This window comes from Bos indicus, chromosome 16 (assembly GCF_029378745.1).
Source record: "Bos indicus isolate NIAB-ARS_2022 breed Sahiwal x Tharparkar chromosome 16, NIAB-ARS_B.indTharparkar_mat_pri_1.0, whole genome shotgun sequence".
NCBI lineage: Eukaryota > Metazoa > Chordata > Mammalia > Artiodactyla > Bovidae > Bos > Bos indicus.
Genome location: NC_091775.1, coordinates 13,569,088 through 13,581,698, shown reverse-complemented (window position 1 = coordinate 13,581,698; position 12,611 = coordinate 13,569,088). Strand labels below are relative to the sequence as shown.

Genomic DNA, 12,611 nt, shown 5'->3' with positions numbered 1-12,611 from the left:
CATCATTTTTGTCTGGGTAACTTCCCGAGACCAGCTTATTTTACTAGTTTTCTTCCTAAATGCATCACATTATCTTTCAAACATCAAATGTAAGTAAATTTTTAAATATAAATGTGATTCCTTAAAATATTTTTTTATCCTAATGACAGAACTAACATAGAAAGAGTAATACTCAATTCCCTTTTGTCAACTATACCTAATACTTTCAGAAGCTTGCTTCTCTAAGTAAAATTCATTTTGTCTTTTCAGGGGTAAAATATAAACTGGACAGTCTATAAATAAATCACACTGTATATACAAACTCTGTAAGAGCTTATATTGAACCAACCCCTCTTCCCTAATAATTAGTGATTAGTCATCTGGTTTCAGGAGACCCCAGTTCGATTCCTGGGTTGGGAGGATCCCCTAGAGAAGGAATAGGCTACCCACTCCAGTATTCTTGGATGTCCCTTGTGGTTCAGCTGGTAAAGAATCTGCCTGTAATGTGGGAGACCTGGGTTCAATCCCTGGGGTTGAGAGAAGGAGAAGGCTATTCACGCCAGTATTCTGGCCTGGAGAATTCCATGGACATACAGTCCATGGGGTCACAAATAATCGGACACAACTGAGCAAGTTTCACTTTCACTTTCTTGGGGTTTTATTTTAATTCTTGATTTTTATTAAAGCTACACTATATCTCTCCAGAGACACTGCCAAAATTCAAATCATCATCTAAAAATTATATTATTGGCCTGGCTGAATATATTCTTATTTTTACCATGAGCAGTTTTTATCCTGATACTGTGCAATTCTTTTGTATCAGTGTATTTGCATATTATGTCATATTTTATGTTAATGATTCTTTTGTTTACAGTTTTTTAAATTTTACTTTATTGTTATCCTAAGCAGTGGTATACAAAAAACTCAGTTTGATATATTACTTATTTGAACTAAATATTAAAATTCATGTGCTCCTTAAGATCATCCTGTATGTCACAAGTAGAATGTGTAGCACACATCTTGGAAAACACATGGAAATTTCTTGCCACAGAAATAAGGAATGAGATGTGAAGTAGGGAAAAGTTAGGGTAATTTCTCATAACTCTCCTTCCTACCAGATATATGCATTGTACAAATAAACTAAAAAGTATTTCTATACACTGCTTTCTGAAAGAAAAAAAAAAGTCTTTTAAAATATTGTGATCAAATGAATTTATAGTCAAGGACTATCCAAATCATGGAGGGGACCCATCTCTAGTCTCCATGATACAGTAAATCCACCAAATGAAACGTTTCATTGAAACATGCAGTCTTTATGAAAAAACAAGCATCCTCTAGAACCAAAGAGTGATTTAACATGTGGTATGTGTGTGTGTGTGCCTCTGCAGGCCTAAATTTCTTTCTTTCTGTCTAATCAAGTGACCTAGTCTCATTTGGTTAGGTTTTAACCACAAACATCACTGTATGCTCATTTTTTTTTCAAGATACACGTCACAACACACCAAGAAAGGGGGAACTTCCAGCGTCTGTGGCAACATCACTTGATAAACAGACTTGTCTGCACAGCGAGGGCCTGTGAGCCGTCACTATATAAAGCGGCAGAGACGCGGACTCACAGACATTTGCCTCCAGAGACGATGCGAGCAGCAGCCATCTCCACGCCAAGGTTAGACAAAATGCCAGGCATGTTCCTCTCTGCTAACCCAAAGGAACTGAAAGGAACTGATCATTCACTTCTAGATGACAAAACGCAGAAAAAGAGGCCCAAGACTTTGTAAGTTCCTTCATTTTGTGAACTTGGACTTAGGTGATCTTTAATGGCAGAACGATTGAAAATGAATGGAAGAAAATATGAGCCTTTAGTTTAGCTAGATCAGAGCAAGGACCTCTGTGAATTATAAGTATATTTGGTTGTATTTAAAAGTGAATCATGCTAGGGCATTAAATGAAGTGGGAATTCTTCCAGACTTTGGCTCATAAAAAGTGGCTGTCTCTTTAATATAGCCATACATTGTATCAGCTTTTTTCCTGATTCCTTAGAGAGGTTAACTTCATGTTCTTTTCTTTTTAATAAAAGGTATTGTACTGAATAAACATGAATATTTACTTTTGTGTCTTTTGTAGTGGAATGGACGTGAAAGCATACCTGAGATCTATGATCCCACATCTGGAATCTGGAATGAAGCCTTCCAAGTCCAAGGACCTGTAAGTATACTAATACATGCAACTGTCACTACATAAGCAGCCTCTGCACTAGCTCTATATTCTAACATGACAGTAATACTGATATAATGGACTTTGTTTCTTTTAAGGAACAAGCCTAATAAGATTAAGCTACATTAGTACCAATGTAAATTAAGTACAAATGTGTGTGCATATGTTTGCTATTTATTATACTGTTAGGCTATATTTGGATATTTTTCACATGTTACTGGCAGATACTTTCATAACAATAGTAATTCTAAGCGAATTATTATTTTCTTATAGATACATTTTAATAAAATTTATTAGTCATAGAATCTTAGTTTGGGAAATTATCAAAATGCAGCAGCATTCTGATTTCATTTGTGTTTACACAAAAAAATACTCATGGATGTAAATACTGCCCCCTTGCAGACTCTCTGCTGATGAAGTGAAGCAGTGGTCTGAATCCCTGGAAAAACTTCTTGCCAACCAAAGTAAGTGCAGATGGACTGTTGGATGTCTCTGGCTTTATCTCAGTGTGCAGACAAATTGAACAGACTCATTAAAGTACAGTGTTGTGGGTGGAGGGTGTGTGGAAAGCTGCCCTCTGGCAGTTGTGCAGCACTGACAACTTCAGCACGTTATGCCTCACTGTGGTGTCACGGCTCAGAGCTCAGTGCTGCTTCCACCCTTTAGAAAAATTTGCCAAGGCATCTAGGTACTTCCAGGGGTCATTATAGGAGCAAAATTTAAAATTAGGCTGGGTTTCTGGAGTTTAAACTTTTAAGAAGTCAATTAAACATCTCAACCACTATTTTGAAAGCTTACCTAAAAGATGTATTTTTGTACCATGGGATATAAGGAGCAGGATTCACTCAGTCCATTAATTATATTCTCCATTCATATATGCGTTAAATCACTCATTTAGCCCACTTTTATGTGCAGGCATTTTTAGAGCAACAAGGATTCAAAAGCAGTGTCTTACTGCCTTGAAGGTGGTTGACACACATGGCATATAATCACATTATATAAAACATGACACATTATAACATAGATATGGTAATAAAAGACTTTAAACCACAGAGTCTTGTGGGGAGTTTCTGATGAAGACGGTGAATGAAATCAGCTCACCTTAACCCTCATCATAGACATTGGGATCCTGTTAAAATTAGGACCTCAGTCAGGGACATAGATGGGCAGCTTGTCCCTATCCAGGGAGCTGATCCTCTTCTCCCAAACACCCTCACATGGGGATCAAGTAGTTCAATCTGGTTCATCTGCTTATTATCTGCCTTAGTTTACAATTCAGAAAAACAAATGATGCTATAGAAATGGCCCATTGAAAGGCCTCAGTAATATAATCAGTACAGCATACATATGTAACATACAGGCCTCACATCTTCTGACTTATGTGAGTTGGATGGAGAAATTATATTTGCTAATGATTAGCATGCAATCAATGCCTTTTGTCAGTATTTTATTCCCTAAAATACTCTGCATTCTGGCTGGGTTGGTAGTACAAGAGACTGTTTTTTAATCTGCAGAGCAGAATTTTAATTTGATTAGCAGATGAAAGTAAAGCACAGTTTTGTAGCTACCACTAAGCAGCTGTGTGACTGTGACAAGTGAATCTGACCACAGATAACTATAAATGAAGGGATCTCTAAGGCTTTCCCATCTCTACAAACAGCTATTTCAGCAGGAGCCAACTCTCTCCTTTGTACACAGAGACTATGCTAGTATTTTTCTTGTAAAATTTCTCCAAGTTATTCATTTATTGGCTCAACTAATTTATCTTACCCCCTCACTCTGTCTTTTTAGCTGGTCAAGACGTCTTTGGAAATTTCCTGAAGTCTGAGTTCAGTGAGGAGAATATTGAGTTCTGGCTGGCTTGTGAAGACTATAAAAAAACAAAGTCTGATCTTTTGCATTGCAAAGCGGAGAAAATCTATAAGGCATTTGTGCAGTCAGATGCTGCCAAACAAGTGAGTTTATTACCATCAGCTTATATGTAAAGGAATTTAGATACAGGATAACATTCAACATAGTTGCAAGATGAAATCCTTTCTGAGCATCATGATTTTCACTGCTGTATATCTAAGTGTATTTCTATAGTTCAGTGCAATGATAATCTAATTTTCTATATCTGTGAAAAGATTAAATAAAAGATTGGTTTTGTAAAACAAGCTAACTTGATAGGGTGGGGTAAGGAGTAAGGTGACACTTACCAGAACTGTGTGTCAGGGGACCCTGGATGAGCTGGCTCATCTTGGATTAGGAAAAGGAGGGATTAGTACAATACCTGGATTACAGCAGCAGAAGTATTTCCAGTTAGAAGTAATACCCACTTCATGCTAAATATTCCTGGTTCAAGCATCCTGTGTTCCTGTAAATGTGCACATCACATTTTTTGATACATGTGTCACCTTATATAAATATTTAAGAGAGACTGTAAGCTAACTTGGAACAAAGATATCTCTGCCTCTTTGTGATATTTCTTTTTAACTCCTCCACACCTAGTAAAAGGCATGTTTAGCATAGGCATTCAAGAGATATTCAAGCTAATTTAAATAACAGTTTAGAGCCACCATCCCCAGATAGTTTAAAAGCAACAGTAACATCATAAAATATACAACAAATGGGAAGTGTATATGAACTAATGTGGATTTCTTTTTTAGATCAATATTGACTTCCGCACTCGAGAATCTACAGCAAAGAAGATTAAAGCACCAACACCCACGTCTTTTGACGAAGCCCAAAAAATCATATATACTCTTATGGAAAAGGACTCATATCCCAGGTTCCTCAAGTCAAATATATACTTAAATCTTCTGAATGACCTTCAGGCTAATAGTCTAAAGTGACTGGCTCCTGGCTGGAGGGAATTAGTGATGGCATCAAGTACAGAAGGAAGGCAAGAGAGTGGCTCCCTGGGGGAACACTTTGGCCTTTTTGGACAACTCACAGGCCCAAGGGAAGAACCCATGACTCAGAACAGACTAACATGGAAGCTATCCAGGCTCAGGGCTGAAGACATGTGAGGTGAACATTAGAGATGGTAGAAGGAAGGAGATGCTGTGGTACTGTCATAAAATCAAGTGGACCTGCATATTAGAACATCCCTCAGCACTGAGAAGGCCGGGTAACACTCGCCACACAGAAACTGTGAAAAAAGATTTTGAAACTCATTAAAACATGCTGTAAGCTTCAAGGTCAAGTGGTATTTATGCTGCATAGTATTATACAGAGACTGGATTGAGCTGCTAAAATTTCTTTTACTTTGAAAAGTCTGTGTTTCAGAATCTCCATTGCTGTTGCAGACCAAGTTTTTCAGTGTTGTTTGTTTGATTGTTTGGGGGGCTTGAAAGAGATGAAGAAGAGAACAATGTATTTAACTTAAGCTATTGCCTTAAAGTTGGAAAGTCAGAATATATTTGTAAATTAAATTATCACAGTGTCAATAATAAATGTGAGTTTTGTATTAAAAATATAGAAACGATTTCTGTTTATATTTTCTTGCCATCTTTAAAATCTGGTGCTTATTTTTCAGATTTAACAGAAATTTAAGCAAGAGTCTACTCTCTTTTACCTCTTCAACATCAAAAACTATCATCCAATTAATTTATATTATATGTATTATGTGCATGTATTGGACAGAATTCATTAGTCTTCTCTCTTCTATCACAATGTATAAAGATCAAACAAATATAATATGCTCTCATACAGTCATGCTTCAAACTGATGAGAAATTGAAGTCTTTAAAAGGAATGGGAAATTTTATTTCAAGTCATCTAATTAACAACTAGTAGTTTATTATGTTTTAAAGCTTATAAAAGTCAAATGTATTTTCTCATTTAATGTCTATATCAATCCTATGAAAGCAGTGACTAGTAAGATTAAATTGCTATTTCCCAAATTTAACTACTAAAATTACCTAGGATGTTAAAAAACAAAACACCAATTTCAGGACCCTACTCCAGACTGACTGAAGCAGAATCCCCAAGGTAGAGAATCTATATTTTAAGAGGAAATTCCAGGTGATTCTGAAGATGCTCTGGTTATCCAGGGTCAGGAATCCTGGGGTTAAGAGAGAGTCCTAAAGCCAGGGATTATATACATAAACCTTCTGAGCACACCATTTCTGCTCCTTCTACTCCACAACACTGCCCTCAACTGGCCAGAAGACATTTCCTAAATCCTCGAGTCTTCTGCAGTCCTAGGTGTTACTTAAATAGGAACACAAGGCTGCTCTGTAGGAACACCTACATAAAGATAATCAAGATGATGTATAGCCCAGCGTATCCTGCAAAGTTGTATCTTCCCATGCACCCGTGTCCCACGTATTATTGAATCATCAGCCATCCACACACCACAATGTGATACTCTGGACATTCTCAGTACACACTAGGTTGTCATTAGGCACATAGCAATGGTGCAATATGTAGATGGGTTTTAAAAGTACTGTTCCTGAATTTCCACGGGACAATCCAAATTGTCTCTCAGTTCAGTTCAGTTCAGTTCAGTTGCTCAGTCATGTCCGACTCTTTGCGACCCCATGAATCGCAGCACGCAGGGCCTCCCTGTCCATCACCAACTCCCGGAGTTCACTCAAACTCACATCCATTGAGTCAGTGATGCCATCCAGCCATCTCATCCTCTGTCATCCCCTTCTCCTCCTGCCCCCAATCCCTCCCAGCATCAGTCTTTTCCAATGAGTCGACTCTTCACATGAGGTGGCCAAAGTACTGGAGTTTCAGCTTTAGCATCATTCCTTCCAAAGAAATCCCAGGGCTGATCTCCTTCAGAACGGACTGATTGGATCTCCTTGCAGTCCAAGGGACTCTCAAGAGTCTTCTCCAACACCACAGTTCAAAAGCATCAATTCTTCGGCGCTCAGCTTTCTTCACAGTCCAACTCTCACATCCATACATGACCACTGGAAAAACCATAGCCTTGACTAGACGGACATTTGTTGGCAAAGTAATATCTCTCCTTTTCAATGTCTCTACCTTAACTTAATTCCATGATTTAGCAGCTATAACTATTATAAAAGAGGCTTAGGAGGGAAGTCCGGTTTCATCACCATCATCAGGTATTTCTTTCCCTTACTCATTCCATCACAAAATTCCCTCGGTTATCCTTCTAAAATCTATGTGTGCAGTTGGCATGTCACTTGCTCTTTTTCTGTGCCCCCTGCGCTAACATGGGATCTCACTGCTTGCTCATTCATGTGATTTGTTTCCTTTCTTCCAGACAATTATTTTCAATCCAACCTCTGAATAGCCACAGACGTCACTTTCCAAGACTCAGATCTGGCCATGTCATCTCCCATGACATACAATATAGAGTATAAATTTCACTTTCTAGAATTAGAAACATTCCTAGTGAGATCTTCAAGGTATAATTTGCATGACTCCCCTCTAGGTATCCTTCCTACTTGACATCACTCTGCATTACTTGTCTTTTTTGAAGAAGCCTTCATCTTCACTTTCCTTTGGTTAATCTACTATCTCTACAAATGCTTTTTCCTACCTCCTTCTAGTTTTCAAAATCCAATGAATTCTTCAAGGCACAGGTAGAATTACTCTTCTATAAAGGCTTTCTAATACCTTATATCACTATATAGTTATTTTCAATGTCTACTGGAGGTGAACTGAGTCCATATAAACACAAAACACTCTGCACCTATTTCTAGCACTGCCGTCATGTTAAATAGTTCAGGCCCTTCAAACTGTGAGGAATTAGAAGTGCCACTGTCTAATACACACATTGGTCATAAAATATATGGTTCTGGTCTTTGTCTTCGTAAGATATCATGTTAAACAGACATCCAATTTAAGGACAGATGATCAAAACAAACATGTAAGACATTTCTTCACTTTCAAAATGACAAAAAAATGTCACCATGGCTGCAGAGATTCAAGATATTGCAGAAAACTTGAAAAGATTTCTTTTCATTGGCATTGCTTATTATGGTGTGGATGTTTTACTAAATCATTTACAGGAATATGATTAGAGAAATCTGATCCACTCACTCCATCTGAGATGCTCAGCTCATATGCTGTGTTCTATTGTGATAGTAAAGCACTGGCAGTGAACAATAAGTATGATTTGTATGTATGAAAATCAATTCATCTAAAAATTAAAAACAAATATACTTTTCTCAGACATATTTTACATTAATCCTAATATAGTATGTATATTTTAGAAAAGTCGGAATCTATGAAGGTAGAAATCAGATGCTCTGAATGAAGTCCAATAAAAAGTACACATTTAGCACATATAGGATAAAACTAAAGTTCAAATATCTTTTACTTTGTATGCAAACATAGACTAGATTGGCTATATTAATAGGAATCTCTGATGATTTGTCATTAAAAATAAGAAATTCTGACATATGTGAAGGGAAAAATAGAGTAAAAGCTGATTTAAACTACCACAGATATAAATAAATGTTGTTAGTACACAGAAAAAGAGAATTTCCTCAAGACTGCATGAAATCCAATCTATAGAACAATAACAACAACAATATATACTGCCCAACTGCAGAAATACCACTACCTGTCTTGTTGAGACCAGTATCCTAAAAGTGTTAGGGAACCAAACTAGGATCCACTTGCCCAACACACATCAAAACCAATCTACTGACTCCAGGCTGTGGCGGATCTACTGACAGCAGGCTGTGGCGGATCTACTGACTCCAGGCTGTGGCGGATCTACTGACTCCAGGCTGTGGCGGATCTACTGACAGCAGGCTGTGGCGGATCTACTGACTCCAGGCTGTGGCGGATCTACTGACTCCAGGCTGTGGCGGATCTACTGACAGCAGGCTGTGGCGGATCTACTGACTACAGGCTGTGGCGGATCTACTGACTCCAGGCTGTGGCGGATCTACTGACAGCAGGCTGTGGCGGATCTACTGACAGCAGGCTGTGGCGGATCTACTGACAGCAGGCTGTGGCGGATCTACTGACTACAGGCTGTGGCGGATCTACTGACACCAGGCTGTGGCGGATCTACTGACACCAGGCTGTGGCGGATCTACTGACACCAGTCTGTGGTGGATCTACTGACACCAGGCTATGGTGATCTACTGACAGCACATTGAGGTTTATTGCCAGGCATCCAACATGGGACCAAGCAAGGAAAATAGGCTGAAGAGACTCAAACTCCACAGTGGCTTTTAGGGAAGGGTTTTTGAAGTCAGTGGTAGGGTGAGGATTGCAGGGTGTCTGATTAGCTCATGGACATTCTTCTGATTGGCTGATGATGAAGTAACAGGTGGTATTTTGGGAGTCAACATCTCAACCTTCTGGTTCCAATCAGTCTAGGGTCTACCTGCTTGTGAACAGCATGCAGTTAATTTCTTGCACCTGGTGGGGTTTTCAGTTCAGTTCAGTCGCTCAGTTGTGTCCGACTCTTTGCGACCCAAAGAATCGCAGCACACCAGGCCTCCCTGTCCATCACCAACTCCAGGAGTTCACTCAGACTCACATCCATCAAGTCAGTGATGCCATCCAGCCATCTCATCCTCTGTCGTCCCCTTCTCCTCCTGCCCCCAATCCCTCCCAGCATCAGAGTCTTTTCCAGTGAGTCAACTCTTCCCATCAGGTGGCCAAAGTACTGGAGTTTCACCTTTAGCATCATTCCTTCCAAAGAACACCCAGGGCTGATCTCCTTCAGAATCAACTGGTTGAATCTCCCTGTAGTCCAAGGGACTCTCAAGAGTCTTCTCCAACACCACAGTTCAAAAGCATCAATTCTTCGGCACTCAGCCTTCTTCACAGTCCAACTCTCACATCCATACATGACCACAGGAAAAACCATAGCCTTGACTAGACGGACCTTTGTTGGCAAAGTAATGTCTCTGCTTTTGAATATGCTATCTAGGTTGGTCATAACTTTCCTTCCAAGGAGTAAGCGTCTTTTAATTTCATGGCTGCAGTCACCATCTGTAGCGATTTTGGAGCCCAGAAAAATAAAGTCTGACACTGTTTCCACTGTTTCCCCATCTATTTCCCATGAAGTGATGGGACCAGATGCCATGATCTTCGTTTTCTGAATGTTGAGCTTTAAGCCAACTTTTTCACTCTCCACTTTTACTTTCATTAAGAGGCTTTTGAGTTCCTCTTCACTTTCTGCCAGAAGGGTGGTGTCATCTGCATATCTGAGGTTATTGATATTTCTCCCGGCAATCTTGATTCCAGCTTGTGTTTCTTCCAGACCAGCGTTTCTCATGATGTACTCTGCATATAAGTTAAATAAGCAGGGTGACAATATACAGCCTTGACGTACTCATTTTCCTATTTGGAACCAGTCTGTTGTTCCCTGTCCAGTTCTAACTGTTGCTTCCTGACCTGCATACAGATTTCTCAAGAGGCAGGTCAGGTGGTCTTGTATTCCCATCTTTTTCAGAATTTTCCACAGTTTATTGTGATCCACACAGTCAAAGGTTTTGGCATAGTCAATAAAGCAGAAGTTGGGGTTTTAGTATCTGCAAAATAACTTGAGGACATGGTGGCTCAGAATATTATCTACAGCCCCTAAGGAGAAAAATAAAGGTTCATGATTCTGTTTTATGGCTAAAATACCATTATTTTATCTTGTTTGACTGTTTTCCTTTCTGTATTTTCTCACTTCTCTGATTAAGTGTGCTCTTTGGAACTCAGGGAAGACCTAGGAGGCTAAAGGTTTTCTACAAACAAGAGACTGGGGACATAAGGGAGGGGAGTCTACCTCAGGAAAGCTCTGCAAGGTCCTGCTTAGTTTCAAAAGCTAAAAATGTATCACTCCAATGGCAAAATTTTGCATCTTACTCAGTTCCTAATCTAAATGAAACTTGTCTACAAATAAGTCAGTGGCAGAATATAGAACCTTCTATGGATGTTTCTATATAGTCAGTATTTAACTGGGTATGTACCCCTCAGTGGTTCATTTCACTTGAAATTTGAAAACAGGACGAAAGAGAAATGAAATAGAGGAAGGGAAGGATAGATGGAGAGAGGAAATGAGTTGGCTGAGTGTCTTGAATGTTTATATTACCTTACATCTCATTTGAAATCCTGACTGCCCTGAAATGCCACACATATTTTATCTTCTCAAATTGAAATTTAAGGCCAAAAGTGATTGTGCTATAGTTTAGAATTGTCTATATTATTTTAAAACTGCCATAATTGATGAAAGATTAGGCTAAGGATTCTAATCCAATCCCAAAAGAACCAAATTTATAAACCCACGTGGATCTTGCCTTAATCTGGAATGTTGCCATTTGGGGAAGACCTGTGGCAGGAGTCTTGATGATTGAAAAAGAAGTCAGGTTCCCAGGCTCAGGGAGCTGTTCGGTTTACATAAGAAGGAATGGCGCATGGTAAGCCTGTGTCTTAGACATGGACCACTGTGTCGGCCATGTCATTACACTTCAGAATTAAATGTCCTTATCATCCTTCCTCTCTCTCCTATCAATCTCCAAGCAGAGTCAGAGGTCCACAATCCATGTAGCTGAGTATGTGCAATTTCTAAGAGTTTAGGGACCCTCCACACAGACACTCTCCATGTCACTCAGAGAAAAACCAGCCTCCTATTTCTCAAGTGAAAAGCATAAGCCTTCTAAAAAGTTCTTTAACTGCACATTTTCTTAGCAAAAAATAGTTACTCAAGTAGTAATGGTTTAAAATAGACATCAGATTGGTTCATCCGGGAAAAGATTTTGGTTTTGTTCTGATTTTAATATGCACTTTTGCTTGTTATGATATTAGCTGGCTCATTTCTCCATCTTTTCCAGAGGAAAGGGATAATTGGGTTGGATCTTGAAGAATAAATAAACCCCATCCAGGGAAGAAAGAAGGTGAGGACATTTCAGGAAATAGTTTGTGAAAAGGTCAGGAAATAAGAAAAAATTATACTCTGTATTCAGCAATGGTGATTTATTCAGTGTGGCTGGAATATATGGGGGCAAGAGGATAAAAGGAAGAGCAGAGAAGGTAGTTTAGGGCATATTCTGAAAAGAAACACAGTCGTTCCAAAGAGTGTGAGTTTTATCCTTTATATGATAGGTCACCACTGAAGTTTGAAGAAATGAGCAAAAGACAGAACTATTTGCGTTGACTTACAAGTTACTTGTTGAGTCCACATCAAAACTCTCTGGGATAACCACTCTTAACCTCATCTTATTGATCAACAAAAGTATAACCAAAAAGATGGACAAATTTATCTAAGGGCACAGAACCAGTGAGTGGCAGACCCAGGGTTTGAATCCAGGTATGTGTGGCTTAGCAACTACGCAACAACAACAACAATAAGTGTGTGCTTCCGAAGACTCTGCACTGTGTCAAGCTCCTTCCTGCAAGTGACATGACTACTTTGTGTTTTAAAAGCTAATTCCGGATTTGGTGTGGAAGACAATTACAAAGGAAGACATAACTCAGGAAGAAAAGCTAAAGAGGAAAGCA

At 39.0% G+C, this 12,611-nt stretch overlaps 1 protein-coding gene across 2 annotated transcripts; it reads left to right on the top strand.

Moving 5' to 3' along the window:
* The first annotated feature begins 1,568 nt into the window (after positions 1-1,568).
* On the top strand, positions 1,569-5,662 carry RGS1 (regulator of G protein signaling 1). 2 transcript variants are annotated; one of them, XM_019976765.2, is made up of 5 exons: positions 1,569-1,645; positions 2,104-2,184; positions 2,596-2,657; positions 3,985-4,148; positions 4,842-5,662. In XM_019976765.2, exons 1-5 carry the CDS (start codon positions 1,617-1,619, stop codon positions 5,025-5,027), a joined length of 522 nt encoding a protein of 173 aa, XP_019832324.1. In that variant the 5' UTR covers positions 1,569-1,616; the 3' UTR covers positions 5,028-5,662. The 2 variants fall into 2 exon arrangements, with proteins under 2 accessions (XP_019832324.1, XP_019832323.1); XM_019976764.2 differs by having other exon boundaries at positions 1,587-1,753.
* Positions 5,663-12,611: the final 6,949 nt, after the last annotated feature.